The following is a 22,048-nucleotide window of genomic DNA, read 5'->3' on the forward strand; positions in this document are numbered from 1 at the left end:
AGCTAAGTAGAATAAAGTAAGAGCTCTCTAACTGTGCAGCACCATGAATTCTAATACAACTTCTCTGCTGTTCTATCATTGTTCCTCTCTTGCTTGCTAATTACATAAATATCACAGCATCTCAGGTCTCTGACAGCAATGACTTGTAAGAAACAGTGCAGACTATATCCATTTTTTTTCTTTTTTTTCTACTTTGTTCTTTGAACCCTGAGGTGTGAGTTGATCCTCACTTCAGTAAGTTTTCTGAAAAGCCTAAATTTGAAGGTTGTAGAGAAAAAGAGAGTTTTAGCTTTATTTTGGGTTTGGGGATAAGGGAGGTTAGGGGCACGAAGGATTCTGTTACATGGTATGGCTTCTGTTTCCTACTCAAGTTGCCAGGGATGTATAAATTATCCAGGTGTAGATATACATATATGTATATATCTCCATGTATGGATTCTCATATTTGGGAAAGGGATTAAACTATGACACATAACGCAGAAGTTGCAAAAATAAATAGCCTTTCCAAGATTAAACTGCTAACTCTTAAAAATTGTTACTGAAGTCTGACTAGACATTTTCTTCCTTGTCTGAAACTTACGAAGGCCCTTAGGACCATAACTATACAGGACCTATTATAGTAAGGAGAGAGTAGGAGAAGTCACACATAAGGTTTGGTTGTTACTTCTAATGTGCAAAAAATTGAGGATATTAGATTGTGTCTTCTGTTTGTTTTTCAGAGAGAATGTCAAGGCTCGTCCAAAGGTCTGCATTTAGCTTCACCAGTGCAAGAACTGATTGGTACAGCTAAATCTTTTGGAGGTTGGTCAAATATTTTAGTTACAAAACATGTTTCTATTAAAATTTATTAGAAATATTTAATGTATTGAAAACACAGAGGCACTGTTTATCCAACAGTAAAGTTCAACGGACTGGATTCTTGAAGAGAAGACAGACATGATTTTGCTTATGGCAAAATGTGTTTGAAAAAATAGAAAATAAATAACTTGTATACATAAAAGCAGCTTTTCTTAAATAGCCCCAGGAAAAAAGAAAATGCATAGTTACAAAATTCAGAAGCATTACGCTCCATTAAATGAAAGCGTAGTTTTTTGTTTCTGGAATGTCATGAATGGCTTTGGGTTGGCTGGTAACTGGTACTCAAAGTGGTACTTTACTAGTAAACTTCCTTTTTTCAGAAGTTCTCCAGACTTGATGCAAACCTAAAATAGAAGTTTGGTGTAAATACTTCAAGCCTAACAACTACAAAAAGCATTATGTTAATCATGCTTTATGGCAAGCAAAGCTGCGCTGGTACTAGCCAACTACAATGCTTTAAAGTAATATAAAAATAGAGTAACAAAACCTGTTGGATAAGGCTGTTCCTTCTGATCAGAAATCACGAAGAGCAAAGCAGTCTTCCTCTACAATGAAAACATTTTAGATCTCTGTCTATCTATCTATCAAGCTATTTTAAGATGGGGGGAGGGGCTCCAACACATCTCTTTTTTTTCTGTCTTCTGTAGTCTGTGAAATCAATATGGTTAGGAAAAACCTTTTATTTTTTTTCTTCCTAATAGATTGTATGTTAATAATCCATTTAGCCTGGCAAAAAAGCTTAATGAAATATGCTATTACAGTAAGGCTTGTTTCTAAGTCATATACATTAGTGGAATTGCCCTAATAGATTTGGGGCTTTTTTTCTTCTTCTTGTTTTGTTTTGTCATTAATTTGGTTGGGGTTTTTTAATAGGCAACCAAGCTGCTGTTTGCAGAAGGAAAGTAGAATTGTCAAACGAATGTTCTTCATCCAGACCTCCACAGTTAGGATTTTCTGATGTTCCCATATCAACAAAGACAATCACCATACCCAGGCATCAGACTTCCCCAGAACTGAATAAAACTTGGTGTGATAGTATCTTGGAAGAATACCAGTCTGCAGATGAGGGATGCTCCTGGAGCAATGTAACTCTTGCAGACTTGTATCCAGGGATGTTAGAGTTACTTACAAGGCTCATGACAAAGCAGACTTGGAGAAAAGAGTCAAAATACATGTTTGGACAATTAAGGCACAGAAGACACCCTTCTGGAAGACCAAAGCTCAATGTCACCTTAGTCAAAATAAGAGGGTTCAGACCTCCTAAACTGAAGCGAGCACAGCCTAGCATATGCAGCAGTAGACATGAAGACATCCAGAATCAAACTTTTGGAAATGAGAATAGAGAACTTCGTGATGACAAGAGGTCCATTAATAATTTGTCTGGTGTGGTACCTTATTCTTACATTGATACAAATGAAATCAAATTTTTCAGAGAGAAAGGTGGAAGTGTTCATTTTTCCTCTCTCTCCTGCACTTGAGCAACAAAGGTGTTCCTGAATTTCCCGTTTGGCCCTTAAAAACACTTCAGGGATCCCTGGAGCAGATACTTGATTTTTTTTTTTCTGTTTTGTGCCGTGCCGTGATCCTCTGCTAATAACGTTCTAGTGATTTGAAGTATGATTGACAATACATTGAAAACATATTTAAAATTACACTTTTGTGATGTTTCACACCTAGAAGGATATTCAGTTTGTATGCAGATCAACTTGTTGTATGATACAACCTATTTCTAAGAACTTGTAATTGACATGATGGAGTCAACCATTCTTGGACACTTGAGTTACCTTTATACAAGAACCTCTCATTTCTATAGCAGTCTAGTAATTTCTGACCGTTTAGGGAGCAGTGTGCCAGATTTGTGCCCAGTTCTACTGGATAAAGAATACTGAATGGCAGAAAGCGAGTATCAGCTGTTAGAGCAGCAATTGGAGGCTGAAACTTTTCCAGATGATAACATTAACATTTTCACTGCTTCCTCCACTATTGATGCTTGGTAACTGGTTTCCTGTGGATAAAGTGATAACTTTTTTTTCTTTTAGTCATGTGGGAAGAAACTTTGATAATCTGAGAAGTATGGGTTTCAGTTCTAATAAAACAATTCTGCTGGGGTCAGGTAAACTGTCAAAGACGACCCTCCGTTTGCTCAACATTTTCACCAGATGATGTGAAATTGTGTTGTTTCCCACAAAGATACAGTTTCTTTCATATGTGTCTTTATTTTAGCTCTATGGCAGCAGGTGTCCACAAAGCTTTAGGTGACGACTGCAGTGACAGGGGACAAAAATGGAAGATGGGATAAGTTGGAATATATTTTCATTCGCTTTTTAATAATTTAGGGATAGTGTCAAGAGGCAGTGATGTCGTAGGTATCATAACCAGATCTTTCACTCTTTTTTTCCATTTTCAGGGGTATTCTCCTTTCCCCTTTCCCTCCCTGTGATGAGCACGATCATGGGACAACGATATAACAGCCAGGGAATTTCAGAAATGAGAACTTAGAATGCAGCTACATGTTTTCTGATCATGAAAGACTAAGGCTTTAGCTAGTGATGAATTGGAAGGCCTGATACACCTAGCAAAGAAATGCTTTATTGTGTTTCATTCACAAACATACCACATAGAATACCTAAAAATTAAGTTGGAAGATTTGGACTTGCTTTTTAATATTATTAAGTCCGTCTTATTTCTTGCCTTGGCAGTTCTAAGGCAGTCTTGACAAGAAGCAACTAGGAAAAGGAAGCATAGTAGAAGGTCCTCACTGTCTTTGTTGGGAAATTTAGGAATGTAGTAGGAAATAAGTGGGAATGATACCTTAATTAATAGTGAATCTTGCCGTTCAGTACTTAGAAAATATTTCCCATCTGAAATTGTTAGCGTAAATCTTGAAGAACTGGTTGCAAACAAGTTATCTCCACTCTTTGTTCCACTCATGCCACTTAGGACTCTATAAGCCATGCTTTTAAATTTGACTTGAAATGGAAAGGTAATACAGATAAACAGTTTTAGTGTAGAAAAGAGTTTTCTAAAATGAAACCTGTTAGCAAATGAGTCATACAGGGTGTGTTTAAAAACATTTCTGGTTTGGTTTTGAGTTCAACTAGGTTTTATGTAGTATTTATTTTCAAATTGTAGGTGAAGAAAGTGATACCGATACAGTTTCAGTAAGAAGAAAATTTCAAGACATTCACTTACAGGTAAAAATTTCTGATGTCTAACGCAACGGAATAATTTTATGTTCAATAGACGTGATTGAATTATTTGAATAGCTTACATATGCCTGTGGTGTTGATGCAGTCAGCAGAAGACTCCATGTAGCCTGCATATTAATGCGTATTTTCAGCAAGTATAACAAGAGAGAGGTTCAATAAATAATGTCATGAAGGCCAATATGAAGTAATATTTTGTCTTGGTATTATTAGTATACCAGAGAAAGCAATACAATGTATTGCATAGAACAGGCAACTCTGAGAAAGGCTACGATAGGTATGGAAAAAGAATAACCACATGAATCACAAAATGAGAAAACTTATAAAAATATGGTCATTCACCTGAGAGCCTAACATAAAACAAAACACCATGTTACCTGTTTAAAAAAATAAATAAATAAATCTGAGATAATGGCTACCATAACAAAAGCAGACTGGAATATCCTGCTGTTGTTTCCCAAACTAGACTATGGGCTACCCAGAGTAGTTACACTGATGCGGAAAAGTACAACACACATTGTGTGTGTGCAGCCATACTAATCCTGTGTTCTGCTTGCTCAAATACCAATTACGAAAACTGAATTTACTGTCCTTGCTTGTTCAGCATAGTGCTAGGCATTGTCATGTCCCTGACAACAACTAATACAAACCACTTCAGAAAGCAAGAGTTTCACTAATGGAAAACATTTGCTGTTTATCACCAAATGCTTTTAGATTTTACATAGAGGTGAATTACAGAGTAGGCCTTAATTTGTATATGAACTCAGGGAATATTAATAATATATACAGAAAGATTTGCAGCTGTAATTACCAGTGATTTGTAACCTAACACTAGGACTCTTTTTTTTTTTTTTTTTCTTTGTTGTTTGGGGTTTTGGGGGTTTGTATTTATCAGTAGGTCTTCTGAGGCAATGTGTGCTTTTTGCTGCATCAAGAAACTAGCTATTTATCTCTTTTTTTTTTTTTAATTTGTCTTCACATACGGTTCCCTCTTGGGCTCTTTTTAGCATAAAATGTCTTCATTAAAAATAAGTTCATGCAGGTTGGGTATCCTCATCTGAATAACAGTAGTTTGAAACAAATCTAAGTAATGTTTGGGTTTGTCAGTGTCAGGATCTTCTGTGTTTTGAATTTAACTTTTTTGTTTTTTCTCCTCCCCCACTAAGAATGTGTATGTACGTGATGGGAAAATACAAGAGAAAGTAAAAGTGGATGTGATAGTTCAAGACAATGTTAGAAAAATTCCTGGATGGATTATGGTAACATATTTCACCTGTTCTAAGTTATTAGCTAAGTAGAATAAAGTAAGAGCTCTCTAACTGTGCAGCACCATGAATTCTAATACAACTTCTCTGCTGTTCTATCATTGTTCCTCTCTTGCTTGCTAATTACATAAATATCACAGCATCTCAGGTCTCTGACAGCAATGACTTGTAAGAAACAGTGCAGACTATATCCATTTTTTTTCTTTTTTTTCTACTTTGTTCTTTGAACCCTGAGGTGTGAGTTGATCCTCACTTCACTTTTCTGAAAAGCCTAAATTTGAAGGTTGTAGGAGAAAAAGAGAGTTTTAGCTTTATTTTGGGTTTGGGGATAAGGGAGATTAGGGGCACGAAGGATTCTGTTACATGGTATGGCTTCTGTTTCCTACTCAAGTTGCCAGGGATGTATAAATTATCCAGGTGTATATATACATATATGTATATATCTCCATGTATGGATTCTCATATTTGGGAAAGGGATTAAACTATGACACATAACGTAGAAGTTGCAAAAATAAATAGCCTTTCCAAGATTAAACTGCTAACTCTTAAAAATTGTTACTGAAGTCTGACTAGACATTTTCTTCCTTGTCTGAAACTTACGAAGGCCCTTAGGACCATAACTATACAGGACCTATTATAGTAAGGAGAGAGTAGGAGAAGTCACACATAAGGTTTGGTTGTTACTTCTAATGTGCAAAAAATTGAGGATATTAGATTGTGTCTTCTGTTTGTTTTTCAGAGAGAATGTCAAGGTTCGTCCAAAGGTCTGCATTTAGCTTCACCAGTGCAAGAACTGATTGGTACAGCTAAATCTTTTGGAGGTTGGTCAAATATTTTAGTTACAAAACATGTTTCTATTAAAATTTATTAGAAATATTTAATGTATTGAAAACACAGAGGCACTGTTTATCCAACAGTAAAGTTCAACGGACTGGATTCTTGAAGAGAAGACAGACATGATTTTGCTTATGGCAAAATGTGTTTGAAAAAATAGAAAATAAATAACTTGTATACATAAAAGCAGCTTTTCTTAAATAGCCCCAGGAAAAAAGAAAATGCATAGTTACAAAATTCAGAAGCATTACGCTCCATTAAATGAAAGCGTAGTTTTTTGTTTCTGGAATGTCATGAATGGCTTTGGGTTGGCTGGTAACTGGTACTCAAAGTGGTACTTTACTAGTAAACTTCCTTTTTTCAGAAGTTCTCCAGACTTGATGCAAACCTAAAATAGAAGTTTGGTGTAAATACTTCAAGCCTAACAACTACAAAAAGCATTATGTTAATCATGCTTTATGGCAAGCAAAGCTGCGCTGGTACTAGCCAACTACAATGCTTTAAAGTAATATAAAAATAGAGTAACAAAACCTGTTGGATAAGGCTGTTCCTTCTGATCAGAAATCACGAAGAGCAAAGCAGTCTTCCTCTACAATGAAAACATTTTAGATCTCTGTCTATCTATCTATCAAGCTATTTTAAGATGGGGGGAGGGGCTCCAACACATCTCTTTTTTTTCTGTCTTCTGTAGTCTGTGAAATCAATATGGTTAGGAAAAACCTTTTATTTTTTTTCTTCCTAATAGATTGTATGTTAATAATCCATTTAGCCTGGCAAAAAAGCTTAATGAAATATGCTATTACAGTAAGGCTTGTTTCTAAGTCATATACATTAGTGGAATTGCCCTAATAGATTTGGGGCTTTTTTTCTTCTTCTTGTTTTGTTTTGTCATTAATTTGGTTGGGGTTTTTTAATAGGCAACCAAGCTGCTGTTTGCAGAAGGAAAGTAGAATTGTCAAACGAATGTTCTTCATCCAGACCTCCACAGTTAGGATTTTCTGATGTTCCCATATCAACAAAGACAATCACCATACCCAGGCATCAGACTTCCCCAGAACTGAATAAAACTTGGTGTGATAGTATCTTGGAAGAATACCAGTCTGCAGATGAGGGATGCTCCTGGAGCAATGTAACTCTTGCAGACTTGTATCCAGGGATGTTAGAGTTACTTACAAGGCTCATGACAAAGCAGACTTGGAGAAAAGAGTCAAAATACATGTTTGGACAATTAAGGCACAGAAGACACCCTTCTGGAAGACCAAAGCTCAATGTCACCTTAGTCAAAATAAGAGGGTTCAGACCTCCTAAACTGAAGCGAGCACAGCCTAGCATATGCAGCAGTAGACATGAAGACATCCAGAATCAAACTTTTGGAAATGAGAATAGAGAACTTCGTGATGACAAGAGGTCCATTAATAATTTGTCTGGTGTGGTACCTTATTCTTACATTGATACAAATGAAATCAAATTTTTCAGAGAGAAAGGTGGAAGTGTTCATTTTTCCTCTCTCTCCTGCACTTGAGCAACAAAGGTGTTCCTGAATTTCCCGTTTGGCCCTTAAAAACACTTCAGGGATCCCTGGAGCAGATACTTGATTTTTTTTTTCTGTTTTGTGCCGTGCCGTGATCCTCTGCTAATAACGTTCTAGTGATTTGAAGTATGATTGACAATACATTGAAAACATATTTAAAATTACACTTTTGTGATGTTTCACACCTAGAAGGATATTCAGTTTGTATGCAGATCAACTTGTTGTATGATACAACCTATTTCTAAGAACTTGTAATTGACATGATGGAGTCAACCATTCTTGGACACTTGAGTTACCTTTATACAAGAACCTCTCATTTCTATAGCAGTCTAGTAATTTCTGACCGTTTAGGGAGCAGTGTGCCAGATTTGTGCCCAGTTCTACTGGATAAAGAATACTGAATGGCAGAAAGCGAGTATTAGCTGTTAGAGCAGCAATTGGAGGCTGAAACTTTTCCAGATGATAACATTAACATTTTCACTGCTTCCTCCACTATTGATGCTTGGTAACTGTTTTCCTGTGGATAAAGTGATAACTTTTTTTTCTTTTAGTCATGTGGGAAGAAACTTTGATAATCTGAGAAGTATGGGTTTCAGTTCTAATAAAACAATTCTGCTGGGGTCAGGTAAACTGTCAAAGATGACCCTCCGTTTGCTCAACATTTTCACCAGATGATGTGAAATTGTGTTGTTTCCCACAAAGATACAGTTTCTTTCATATGTGTCTTTATTTTAGCTCTATGGCAGCAGGTGTCCACAAAGCTTTAGGTGACGACTGCAGTGACAGGGGACAAAAATGGAAGATGGGATAAGTTGGAATATATTTTCATTCGCTTTTTAATAATTTAGGGATAGTGTCAAGAGGCAGTGATGTCGTAGGTATCATAACCAGATCTTTCACTCTTTTTTTCCATTTTCAGGGGTATTCTCCTTTCCCCTTTCCCTCCCTGTGATGAGCACGATCATGGGACAACGATATAACAGCCAGGGAATTTCAGAAATGAGAACTTAGAATGCAGCTACATGTTTTCTGATCATGAAAGACTAAGGCTTTAGCTAGTGATGAATTGGAAGGCCTGATACACCTAGCAAAGAAATGCTTTATTGTGTTTCATTCACAAACATACCACATAGAATACCTAAAAATTAAGTTGGAAGATTTGGACTTGCTTTTTAATATTATTAAGTCCGTCTTATTTCTTGCCTTGGCAGTTCTAAGGCAGTCTTGACAAGAAGCAACTAGGAAAAGGAAGCATAGTAGAAGGTCCTCACTGTCTTTGTTGGGAAATTTAGGAATGTAGTAGGAAATAAGTGGGAATGATACCTTAATTAATAGTGAATCTTGCCGTTCAGTACTTAGAAAATATTTCCCATCTGAAATTGTTAGCGTAAATCTTGAAGAACTGGTTGCAAACAAGTTATCTCCACTCTTTGTTCCACTCATGCCACTTAGGACTCTATAAGCCATGCTTTTAAATTTGACTTGAAATGGAAAGGTAATACAGATAAACAGTTTTAGTGTAGAAAAGAGTTTTCTAAAATGAAACCTGTTAGCAAATGAGTCATACAGGGTGTGTTTAAAAACATTTCTGGTTTGGTTTTGAGTTCAACTAGGTTTTATGTAGTATTTATTTTCAAATTGTAGGTGAAGAAAGTGATACCGATACAGTTTCAGTAAGAAGAAAATTTCAAGACATTCACTTACAGGTAAAAATTTCTGATGTCTAACGCAACGGAATAATTTTATGTTCAATAGACGTGATTGAATTATTTGAATAGCTTACATATGCCTGTGGTGTTGATGCAGTCAGCAGAAGACTCCATGTAGCCTGCATATTAATGCGTATTTTCAGCAAGTATAACAAGAGAGGTTCAATAAATAATGTCATGAAGGCCAATATGAAGTAATATTTTGTCTTGGTATTATTAGTATACCAGAGAAAGCAATACAATGTATTGCATAGAACAGGCAACTCTGAGAAAGGCTACGATAGGTATGGAAAAAGAATAACCACATGAATCACAAAATGAGAAAACTTATAAAAATATGGTCATTCACCTGAGAGCCTAACATAAACAGGTAACATGGTGTTTTGTTTTAAAAAAAATAAATAAATAAATCTGAGATAATGGCTACCATAACAAAAGCAGACTGGAATATCCTGCTGTTGTTTCCCAAACTAGACTATGGGCTAGTCATGCTTTTACACCTGTTGCAAACTGTTCTCTTGCAAGAGCATCAAATACTTTACTCATAAATCCTGAAAAAATAACTTCTGGAAGACAAATTCCTTTCGAGCACAAGCACTTATTTTTCTTGTTGTCTACAAAGCAGAGTCCTTCAAAGATGCCCCAGAAATACAATGATGCATTTGAAAAGCTCTACTACAAGCTGTGTCCCCAAGAAATCCAAAAGCCTTTCATATTGACAAGATCTCTTGCTAATTCACAGAACCTTGAAGGTAAAGGAAGATTAGTGAAGAGTAATTTAAGTCATTCTGTGAGGTCCCATACACAGTGTGATAGAGAATTTGACAGGATCTATGAGCAATTGTGTCGTGGGGGTGTTCCAAAACTTCCTGGGTTTCAGAGAGCTTCAAATTTAAAGAAGTATGGAGGAGTACAGATGTCTGAAACTGTAAATGCTCTGGTTAACTTGCCTGTTCAAACTTTATCTGCATCTCCCAGAGCTAAAAGACTGGGGTATTTCCAAAACGATCCTCTTTGTTCACCAGTAAAGCGACTGAGAGGTATACCGGAACGTTATCTATCTTCAACAAAATGTGAACAGATTGCTCACAGAAGAAACGCTGAACTTCAGACCGACGGCATGACGTTTTTGAACCTATACATTGTCAGTAACTCCAGCATTTTTGACAGTCACAACTGCCAGAGTCAGGTACTAAAGGACCTTGTAAAACTATAATATTGTGCAGTCTTTGATATTTGGAAAAGGGCTTAAAAATAGATTAGAGCTGGAAGCTGTTTAAACAAGTGGCAGCTTACTTCTTGTGCTATTTGGTCAGTAGAGTTGTTTTACATCTTTGGGGTTTGGGGGATTTTAATTTGCTAAAATATAAGTCGTATCAGGTCTCCTGGATCATGTGAGGAAGTTCACTATATTTAATAACCTTGAAAGTGGTTATACAATGCTCAATAATAGATTGTGTTTTAATGGACTGTGTCACTGGTTTAAATAATCTCAGACAGTGAGCCTGTTAATTAAGGTGGTGTCCTTCTGAAATGATAACACTTTGTAGGTGAACGAATTGAGGCGAACCAATTAAACTTTACCTGGTTCCACTGAAATCATTAGACTTGTGGATTTAAATATTAAATCCAGCCCTTATTTCCAGGTTCCCAGTCATTTCTTCTGAGGCAAGCTGTGACATAATACATGAGTTTTTCCATCGATGTAATCTGTTAATGCTTTATTCTCAGGGCTCTGGATTTCATGCTGTGTCAGATAAAACTTTTCTTGGTGTTCCTGGTACTTCCTTGCAAGGTTAGTTTCAGAGACTTTATGAATTACTGCTTTAGCAATCACAAGCTCTTCTTCAAGGGTAGATCTACAAATCTCAATAGACCGCTGTCTAGGTGACAGCTCTTCTTCCTCAGTAACAGTTGGGTATGTTCAAGTGTTCCTTTAAGGAATCTATACAGAAAAGGGTTTTCTGAATCACATGTAAACAGCAATTTAAGAAGCTTTTCTTTAGGTTAACTGGGACTTTTCCTGCTAAAGTGTTGCTTATACCCATTGGTTTTCTCCCTTCCTTTTTTCTATTTTATTTAAAATTTGCTGTTGCTTTTACTTTACATATCTACCTGTTCAGCAGGAAATGCATACTTTAATAATCCTACACTTGAGTAACCACGTGCTTTTGTTTGGATTCTTCATCTTTACAAAAACTTGCAATTGAGTTGTTGCATGCTACTGTCACTTGCTTAGGTGAATTAGATTGTTAGCCTGGATAAAAAGGCTTTTGCTAATTCAGGACAGTAGAGTTTTAGAATTTTCAAAACACACCACCAAAACTAGCTTAGTTTAAGATTCAAAAATGCTAATATTCTGATTTTCTTTTTAAAATCTAATTTTGGTTTAAAGCATGTCTGTAACATGACATGAACTTTTTTCCTACTAAGTAAAATGTTTGTTTTATTTTTATGAACCTTGTCATCAAGATAACAACTAACATGTAAAGGAAAATACTGAAGAAGATGCCTTGAAATATTGTCAACTGGTATACAGGAAGAGAATAGCAGAAGAAATGTACTTCTTTGCATGTTTCTTGCCTTGTTGCGTTTTCATTGATGGTTAATTGTAAATCATTTGTTTATTTGAGGTGGACATCTGTTTGTTTTGCCTTCCTCACATTTTAACTAATACTTTATGTATTATGTTTTTTTTTCTGGTATCAGCAGTTCCTTCTACGTTTTTCTAATGGCATAAGCATTTTTGCAGAAATATAGCTTATACTTAAGTACAGTGTGCAAAATGTATTGGAAATTAAGTTTTGCCAGCACCTTTTGCATTAGAATATTTTTGTAAGGAAACTTGCTCATTGAAGTATGCCAGTGAAGTATTACCCATGTCTTAACAGGCTAACATTTTAACAACATACAGTAGTGTCCATGCTACTCAGCATTGTTCTTACCCTTTTCATACTACTGTTTTCTACCACCAGAATCTGGGATTGCAGGTACCAACTCTGGTTGGCCTAGTGCAGTGAAGAATTACAGCAGTCCCAGAAATGCACAGTACTGTCGCAAAAGGTAAGTTCTTCCTCAAAAAGAAAATCCAAAAGAAATTCTTGGTGCTTTACATCTATATTAAAGGTGTGGAGGCTGTTGCTTACATGTGTCCTTCTAGAATGAAAATCAGATCGGATGCTTGGGAAAGCCCAAGCTAATCAGACCTGCAGACTCAAACACTGGGAAGCAAGTGTCTGGACAAAACTAGCCAGACTTCAGCATGGCTGGCCAGTGAACGTAAGGTAGTAAGATGGCTTGACTGAATAGTTACTCTAGTCCTTCTTTCTGTTCCTTGTAGACGCATTTATTATTTTAGATATAACTCAGATGGACTGTCAGCTGACAAGCTTCCTTGGGCCTGTAGTGTGTCGTTCTTGTATATGGTTCCAAGGAGTGAAGCTCTTGTTTAATGGCTACAGAGCCCTCAGAAGTTTTATGCTTAAGCCACGTGGCAAAATGCTGCATTTGTAAGGAATGGTGGTGGAAAGAAACCTGTATTGTCTTCCTGTCTCAAACTTGATAGACTTTCTGGAGAAGGTGATTATGAAAGACGTATTTCAGAAAAAGCAATGTTCATAACTAAAACTTTTCTTGAGCTCTGTGTGACTGCTGTTGTACAGCTATAGTGCTATACTGAATGGTCAGATGTAAACCAAAATGGTTCAAAATATGCCATTTCTTAAGTAATATGCAAGGAAATAATTACATTCTCACTTGTATCTTTCCTTTTTAGCTATTGGTGAATACATTCCGAGCTTACATCGGGAAGTTTAAGAGATACTTATGTAATTTAGGTTAAGAGAGTAGCGTTACGGAGACATTAAAAGGACATATGATGAAAAGTTTTCTCTCTAGCTGAGAGCACATAGGAATGTGGACAAGGAGTCCTGCTGCTGTTTACAGTCAAGATGTTCAGATATCTTGCTTTGATGATTTGTTTCAATTTCATTCTGTTCATCAGAGTTTTGGCAGGCATAGTATTTTTGTGTAATTTACTTTGTCATCTTAACAATTCTTTTCTATAGGGTATCCAGAAAATTAAGCTACACTGTGGGTAAAGATGACAAATCCCAGCAATCGCTTGGGTGACTTCCTGGTTGAAACCCACCAAGGAGCATTCATGGACTGCTACAGAAAAAACTTTGCTTTATAAAGTTTGGGTTTGTTTTGTTTTTCTTTCTTCTTCCAAGAATCAGGCATGTATTTTATGTACGTGTCATGCAGTTAGTCCTGTTTTATGCTTACCTGTAATGTAAGTCTTCAGGACTGGTTCATCCCTTCTGACAGGGTGCTTAGTCCTTTGGCTTCATCAGGTATTGCAGGGAATCAGGGTTCCGTTCTATGGCAAAGTTTAAATTTTGTAGTTAGTAGTGTTTGTTCTAACACTGTGATCAGTATTTTCTTGTTATCTGCTAATAAGCTTTGATTCTTAACATATTAGTCGTAAGATGAGAATCAAGCTCTTTTTGCTGGATTCCTGCCTCTTTGTGCTTTATAAGGGTATTGACACTACATGAAAATTTCTAAGCTGGGATGGATGATTGAAATGCAGTATTAGGCGCTATGACTTGTTATATGCCTGCTATGTTAAATTTTCTACATAGCTCACAGAGTGGATTGTTCAATAAAACTTAATATGTTTCAGTGAATTTGACAGTTATATTCTGTGTTCTGACAAAATATATGTTCTAAATAAAAACCCGTTCTCAACAACTATCTGCTTTCAACATTTTATTTCAGGTATGTGAATGCTCATGAGGAGTTTGTATCCCTACAGCAAATACATCAGAGTGATGTGGCTGGGTCCCACAGGTTTTCATTGCTGCATTGTTTGCCAGATAAACAGTGCCTCTGTGTTTTCAATAAATTAAATATTTCTAATGAATTTTAATAGAAACATGTTTTGTAACTAAAATATTTGACCAACCTACGTAAGATTAAGCTGTACCAATCAGTTCTTGCACTGGTGAAGCTAAATGCAGACCTTTTGACGAACCTTGAAAAACGAACAGAAGACACAATTTCTTGCACTTTTTTTCCTCAATTTTTTGCACATGAGAAGTAACAACCAAACCTTAGTTGTGACTTCTCCTAATCTCTCCTTACTATAATAGGTCCTGTATAGTTATGGTCCTAAGGGCCTTCGTAAGTTTCAGACAAGGAAGAAAATGTCCAGTCAGACTTCAGTAACAATTTTTAAGAGTTAGCAGTTTAATCTTGGAAAGGCTATTTATTTTTGCAACTTCTACGTTATGTGTCATAGTTTAATCCCTTTCCCAAATATGAGAATCCATACATGGAGATATATACATACATATATATATACACCTGGATAATTTATACATCCCTGGCAACTTCAGTAGGAAGCAGAAGCCGTACCATTTAACAGAATCCTTCGTGCCCCTAATCTCCCTTATCCCCAAACCCAAAATCAAGCTTAAACTCTCTTTTTTCTAACATTGTCTTGATCTATCACATCCACTTTTACTTTCTCTTGTATTTTCCCATCACGTACATACACATTCTTAGTGGGGGAGGAGAAAAAACAAAAAAGTTAAATTCAAAACACAGAAGACCCTGCCACTGACAAACCCAAACAACATTACTTAGATTTGTTTCAAACTACTGTTATTCAGATGAGGATACCCAACCTGCATAAACTTATTTTTAATGAAAATATTTTATGCTAAAAATAGCCCAAGAGGGAACTGTATGTGAAGACATATTAAAAAAAAAAAAAAAAAAAAAAAAAAGAGATAAAGAGCTAGTTTCTTGATGCAGCAAAAAGCACACATTGCCTCAGAAGACCTACTGATAAATACAATCCCCCAAAACCCCAAACAACAAAGAAAAAAAAAAAAAAAAAGAGTCCTAGTGTTAGGTTACAAATCACTGGTAATTACAGCTGCAAATCTTTCTGTATATATTATTAATATTCCCTGAGTTCATATACAAATTAAGGCCTACTCTGTAATTCACTTCTAGGTAGAATCTAAAAGCATTTGGTGATAAAAGGCAAATTTTTTCCATTAGTGAAACTCTTGCTTTCTGAAGTGGTTTGTATTAGTTGTTGTCAGAGACATGACAATGCCTAGCACTATGCTGAACAAGCAAGGACAGTAAATTCAGTTTTCGTAATTGGTATTTGAACAAGCAGAACACAGGAGTAGTATGGCTGTACACACACAATGTGTACTGTACTTTTCCGCATCAGTGTAACTACTCTGGGTAGCCCATAGTCTAGTTTGGGAAACAACAGCAGGATATTCCAGTCTGCTTTTGTTATGGTAGCCATTATCTCAGATTTATTTATTTATTTTTTTAAAACAAAACACCATGTTACCTGTTTATGTTAGGCTCTCAGGTGAATGACCATATTTTTATAAGTTTTCTCATTTTGTGATTCATGTGGTTATTCTTTTTCCATACCTATCGTAGCCTTTCTCAGAGTTGCCTGTTCTATGCAATACATTGTATTGCTTTCTCTGGTATACTAATAATACCAAGACAAAATATTACTTCATATTGGCCTTCATGACATTATTTATTGAACCTCTCTCTTGTTATACTTGCTGAAAATACGCATTAATATGCAGGCTACATGGAGTCTTCTGCTGACTGCATCAACACCACAGGCATATGTAAGCTATTCAAATAATTCAATCACGTCTATTGAACATAAAATTATTCCGTTGCGTTAGACATCAGAAATTTTTACCTGTAAGTGAATGTCTTGAAATTTTCTTCTTACTGAAACTGTATCGGTATCACTTTCTTCACCTACAATTTGAAAATAAATACTAAATGAAACCTAGTTGAACTCAAAACCAAACCAGAAATGTTTTTAAACACACCCTGTATGACTCATTTGCTAACAGGTTTCATTTTAGAAAACTCTTTTCTACACTAAAACTGTTTATCTGTATTACCTTTCCATTTCAAGTCAAATTTAAAAGCATGGCTTATAGAGTCCTAAGTGGCATGAGTGGAACAAAGAGTGGAGATAACTTGTTTGCAACCAGTTCTTCAAGATTTACGCTAACAATTTCAGATGGGAAATATTTTCTAAGTACTGAACGGCAAGATTCACTATTAATTAAGGTATCGTTCCCACTTATTTCCTACTACATTCCTAAATTTCCCAACAAAGACAGTGAGGACCTTCTACTATGCTTCCTTTTCCTAGTTGCTTCTTGTCAAGACTGCCTTAGAACTGCCAAGGCAAGAAATAAGACGGACTTAATAATATTAAAAAGCAAGTCCAAATCTTCCAACTTAATTTTTAGGTATTCTATGTGGTATGTTTGTGAATGAAACACAATAAAGCATTTCTTTGCTAGGTGTATCAGGCCTTCCAATTCATCACTAGCTAAAGCCTTAGTCTTTCATGATCAGAAAACATGTAGCTGCATTCTAAGTTCTCATTTCTGAAATTCCCTGGCTGTTATATCGTTGTCCCATGATCGTGTTCATCACAGGGAGGGAAAGGGGAAAGGAGAATACCCCTGAAAATGGAAAAAAAGAGTGAAAGATCTGGTTATGATACCTACGACATCACTGCCTCTTTGACACTATCCCTAAATTATTAAAAAGCGAATGAAAATATATTCCAACTTATCCCATCTTCCATTTTTGTCCCCTGTCACTGCAGTCGTCACCTAAAGCTTTGTGGACACCTGCTGCCATAGAGCTAAAATAAAGACACATATGAAAGAAACTGTATCTTTGTGGGAAACAACACAATTTCACATCATCTGGTGAAAATGTTGAGCAAACGGAGGGTCGTCTTTGACAGTTTACCTGACCCCAGCAGAATTGTTTTATTAGAACTGAAACCCATACTTGTCAGATTATCAAAGTTTCTTCCCACATGACTAAAAGAAAAAAAAGTTATCACTTTATCCACAGGAAAACAGTTACCAAGCATCAATAGTGGAGGAAGCAGTGAAAATGTTAATGTTATCATCTGGAAAAGTTTCAGCCTCCAATTGCTGCTCTAACAGCTAATACTCGCTTTCTGCCATTCAGTATTCTTTATCCAGTAGAACTGGGCACAAATCTGGCACACTGCTCCCTAAACGGTCAGAAATTACTAGACTGCTATAGAAATGAGAGGTTCTTGTATAAAGGTAACTCAAGTGTCCAAGAATGGTTGACTCCATCATGTCAATTACAAGTTCTTAGAAATAGGTTGTATCATACAACAAGTTGATCTGCATACAAACTGAATATCCTTCTAGGTGTGAAACATCACAAAAGTGTAATTTTAAATATGTTTTCAATGTATTGTCAATCATACTTCAAATCACTAGAACGTTATTAGCAGAGGATCACGGCACGGCACAAAACAGAAAAAAAAATCAAGTATCTGCTCCAGGGATCCCTGAAGTGTTTTTAAGGGCCAAACGGGAAATTCAGGAACTTCCACCTTTCTCTCTGAAAAATTTGACCAATAATACAGGAAGTTATTTCACTGGAAATGCACTCAATACAATGTTATCTAAAAGAGATATCACTACCTAAAAGAGATATCTTACAGAAGAGTTGAACATATTAGTAGGGAGGTAACTGTAATTATTAACTTTTGACTTTGATACAATCTTCTGAACTTAAATACACTTAGATAAATATACAACGCAGATTGAACTTTCCCCTTTCTCTCCAAATTAATTATTCTGTGATACTACCCTAACAGATACAGGGAATTGTTCAGATATCACTATAATTTGCTGTGCTACTTCCTGTGAAACCAAAGGAGGTAGACCTAATAATTTTCCCAATTAAGGGAAGACCAATACTTTCATGTACAGGTGAGAGCTGTTTGGTTTATTTGTACCTGCTGTTGATAGGCTTTGCATACTTTCAGAACAAAAGTACTGTATAAAACCTGGAAGAAACACTGCCTTCGCTAAGAAGTGTCTCTGAATGAATACTAAAGATGGAAAAAACCTGCTAAAACTAAAATTTTAGCTAAAGCAGCTAGAAATACTCTTTTTTCTTAAGAGTTGGCATGTCCTATTGCTAACCTTTTGTATATTAAAAAAACCCAAACACACACACACAAAAATAAATGCTCTCCAGTCTCTTCATAGAACATTTACAAGAGGAGGAGGAGGAGGAGGAGGAGGAGTGGATAATCATATTATCGCACACTGCTATGAAGCTACCAGAGTCTGAACTGCATCACTCATTTATCCCATGAGTGCAAAAGACACAAAGGACACTTAAAGAAGCTAAGCTACAGACGCCTCTGAAATTCGTTTCCTGTATTTCACTACACAGGTTGAGAAAACACAAGGTTACATTTTCTAACTTTGCAGCAATTATTTTATCATTCAAATACATATTTGAAATTACACTCTCAAATGACAGGAGGACAAATTTCAGATGATTGCTATTTTCTGTTTTCCCTCAAGAAGGAAGCAATCATCTGCCTTGGTGACAGCTATGCGTGTGAAGCACCTAATATATACCAGATCATGAGTAATACAAGTTTCAAAAAGCAAAAAAAAATATCTAAAAAGTAAATGAAAACACCCACCTGTATCAGATGTATTCACACCAGAGGTCTCAGGAGATTCCTTAAAAGAACATTAAAGGAATTTTAAGACCTGGTAGCATAAGCTATATTAACCAGTCTGTTGTATTCAGCGCTAGTGAGGCCCCACCTTGAATACTGTGCTCAGTTTTGGGCCCCTCACTACAAGAAAAACATTGAGGTGCTGGAGAGAGTGCAGAGGAGGGTGACGAAGCTGGCGAGGGGTCTGGAGCACAAGTCTGATGAGGAGCGGCTGAGGGAACTGGGGCTGTTTAGCCTGGAGAAAAGGAGGCTGAGGGGAGACCTTATCGCTCTCTACAACCCTGAAAGGAGGCTGTTGCATGGAGTGTGTTGGTCTCTTCTCACAGGTAACAAGTGATAGGACAAGAGGAAATGGCCTCAAGTTGTCCCAGGGGAGGTTTAGGTTGGATATTAGGAAAAAATTCTTCACAGAAAGGGTTGTCAGGCTGCCCAGGGAAGTGGTGGAGTCACCATTCCCGGAAGCATTCAAAAGATGTGTAGATGAACTTCTTAAGGACATGGTTTAGTGACAGAGTTAGGTTAATGGTTGGACACAATGATCTTGAGGGTCTTTTCCAACCAAAATGATTCTATGATTCTGTGCACCTAGCAAGTAAAGACACATTTTTCCTAAAATAATGCAACTACATGTGGGGAACTACAAAACAATTGTTTAATAAGGTATCTAAAAATTTGAAGAGCTGCAGTGGAACTGCAGCAAAATACTTTAAGACCTCATTTTTTTTTTTTTTTTTTTTCAGAAGTTCTTACTTAAGGAGAACAAAGTGATTCAATTTAGCAATGAGCAGGCCTTTAAAAATCTGTAGGTATAGTACAGGATCACCTGTTCATGATTATTTTCTCAACTTTTGAGTACATAAATACTTTTTCCTGAAGAGGCTTTGTAACAGTAGACGGAATGTGGTGCCCATACCTGATGTCCCGTTGAATGTCCATCCTCAAAATCACTGTTATCTTGCTTTGACATTTCTTAGCATGCACAGGAGGAACAAAATAATTCTATTTCAATTTGATAAGACACAGACCAATATTATACCCGAACTCATTAATTGATCATTTGTATATACTCTTACTTGGAAAAATATTTAACATTGACATTTTGCAAATGGAGAACTTACATAGGACTGATACAAAGAGCAGATAAGTGACAGAACAATGTTCTAGTCAAATACAGCATGATTGAATGCATGTGACTTAAATAATAAAAATAGTACATGTGCTAAGCAGCTATGTTTACCCTACTCAAGACTGTCACTAAACAAAGGGTTCACTGCTGGATGCTTACTTTACGACTTGTAGCACAGATTGTAACCAGTCATTTTTTGTAGTTTTCAGACCCTTCGGCATATATTTTCTAAAAGCTGGAGGCAAAGGCCTGGACCACCTGAATCTTTTTATATCAGACCCTTCCCAGCTCAACGTTTTAATTATACGCTGATTCAAAGTATACCTGAAGCCTGTGTGGAAAACCTTTTTGGTAGGATTATAGAGAGACAGAGACACTAGATTGTGTTTTGTCCTCAGATGTTCAGCTAAGGGTTTCTTAGATGAATGTCATGAAATAAGCAACATCAAAGAAAAAAAAAGACTGCAAAGCCTTAAGAAAATAAAGCCCAACATATCTGTGCTGTACTACACATCAGCTTTCCCCCCCAATCATTTATTCCAGTAAAAACTTGTATTTTATTGGAACATACAGGACCTTTTCAGAACAATGAGAAAATCTTCATATGGCATACATCACCCTAAGTAGTATCAGAATTACACTTAGCTGTGCAGTCTTGATTTGACTTTCATCGTGATACTTGGTCTCTAATGAACCTTTTCCTGCAGGCAGCCTGATTCATTCAGTATACAGAATAATCTGCTAAATTTTTGATAGTTCATCATGCAACTTAATGAGATTCTTTTAAGACTCATTTTTTGATATGCCTGCTTATCTAATTATTTCAAAAAGTTAGCAACTTCCAAATCTCTCCACCTGAACATCCATGTAACTTAGGGCTGGAATTTTTAGATTCAATGAACATCTGCCGAAACTGACATATACAACAACAAGCTATCTGTTTAATTGATCAGGTGAGATTATTTTAAACAACTTGTGATGGCAGCAATATCAATTATAATGTATTTACTGAAGCTTTTAATTACGAACATTATTGGCTTTGTGTGGTTCCCCCCACAAAAAACAGTGAGTATCCTAGAGAGTTTGGCATAAAACCAGGATGTCTTCTATTAAGTCAAGACTCTTTGGATAAGATAATCTATGGCACTTATTTTCTTAAACACTTTACCTGCATTCCTTTCACTTCCTCTGTTACACTGCAATTAGAAACAGGAAAAGAAGAAACATCAGAAGAATATTAGAATAGTAATTAATGGATGCCTTTGTTTACTTTGGTACATCTCACAACTAGGCACTTCCTAAATAATAATTCCGTTTCCATCAGGTTTCCCACGGCCTGATCAGAAAAGCCACAAATACTATACATGTTAAAAGTTACCTGATGACTTACTTCTTGTCACACTATTGCTGTTAAAATCGCTACAATGATGTAAGCTTTAGCTACCTTGGCCCAGGCTAAGACAGATAATTCCTCTTACAGTCCTTAATGTATTTAGTCTGTAAAGTTGTGCAGCAAGGATTAGTAGATGATGCACAAGGTATTACCCAGGAGCGGAAAAGGAAAGGGAAATACAGCCCCTTTGCTCTCTCCATTAGATACTCTCTTGTTTCCCAAGACTGAATTTTACCCCTTGTCCCCTCACTCTGTGGGGTTCAAAACAGCTTCTGTGTTAACTACCAAGGCACACCACATAACTTAGCTTTTTAGGCAGATATTAGGAATGTAGCAACAAGGTGACTTTTGGCAGTTATGGCAGAAACACTGAGATTTAGAATAAATTCACTGTTGAGTTCTTACGAGGGAGTTCAGGAAATAGTAAAAGAAGTAACTGCTTGTTTAATGTAAGTACTCAGAATAAAAAAATACAGATCACACAACAGTAATGGCTTTAGTCTG

At 36.3% G+C, this 22,048-nt stretch overlaps 1 protein-coding gene and 1 long non-coding RNA gene across 6 annotated transcripts in view; one reads left to right on the top strand and one right to left on the bottom strand.

Annotated features, from left to right (window-relative positions):
- LOC135577516 (uncharacterized) overlaps nt 1–14,158 on the top strand; it is a 51,949-nt gene extending 37,791 nt beyond the window's left edge. Inside the window, exons 24-33 of one of the 5 annotated variants that reach the window (XM_065047650.1) lie at nt 720–801; nt 3,991–4,052; nt 5,231–5,323; nt 6,069–6,150; nt 9,339–9,400; nt 10,026–10,155; nt 10,429–10,592; nt 11,135–11,198; nt 12,379–12,466; nt 13,471–14,158. In XM_065047650.1, coding sequence (XP_064903722.1) covers nt 720–801; nt 3,991–4,052; nt 5,231–5,323; nt 6,069–6,150; nt 9,339–9,400; nt 10,026–10,155; nt 10,429–10,592; nt 11,135–11,198; nt 12,379–12,466; nt 13,471–13,534 — 891 coding nt within the window. In that variant the 3' untranslated portion in view covers nt 13,535–14,158. The remainder of the gene's footprint in view (nt 1–719; nt 802–3,990; nt 4,053–5,230; nt 5,324–6,068; nt 6,151–9,338; nt 9,401–10,025; nt 10,156–10,428; nt 10,593–11,134; nt 11,199–12,378; nt 12,467–13,470) is intronic. The other 4 variants (XM_065047651.1, XM_065047653.1, XM_065047652.1 and 1 more) reach the window with 4 other exon arrangements.
- A 735-nt stretch (nt 14,159–14,893) lies between these two features.
- The window catches only part of LOC135577522 (uncharacterized), a 104,161-nt gene continuing 97,006 nt past the window's right edge, over nt 14,894–22,048 (bottom strand). The window contains exons 2-3 of the long non-coding RNA XR_010469304.1: nt 16,164–16,225; nt 14,894–14,969 (exon numbers count right to left, since the gene is read on the bottom strand). This is a non-coding gene — a long non-coding RNA (uncharacterized LOC135577522). The remainder of the gene's footprint in view (nt 14,970–16,163; nt 16,226–22,048) is intronic.

This window comes from Columba livia (genome assembly GCF_036013475.1).
Source record: "Columba livia isolate bColLiv1 breed racing homer chromosome W unlocalized genomic scaffold, bColLiv1.pat.W.v2 SUPER_W_unloc_5, whole genome shotgun sequence".
NCBI lineage: Eukaryota > Metazoa > Chordata > Aves > Columbiformes > Columbidae > Columba > Columba livia.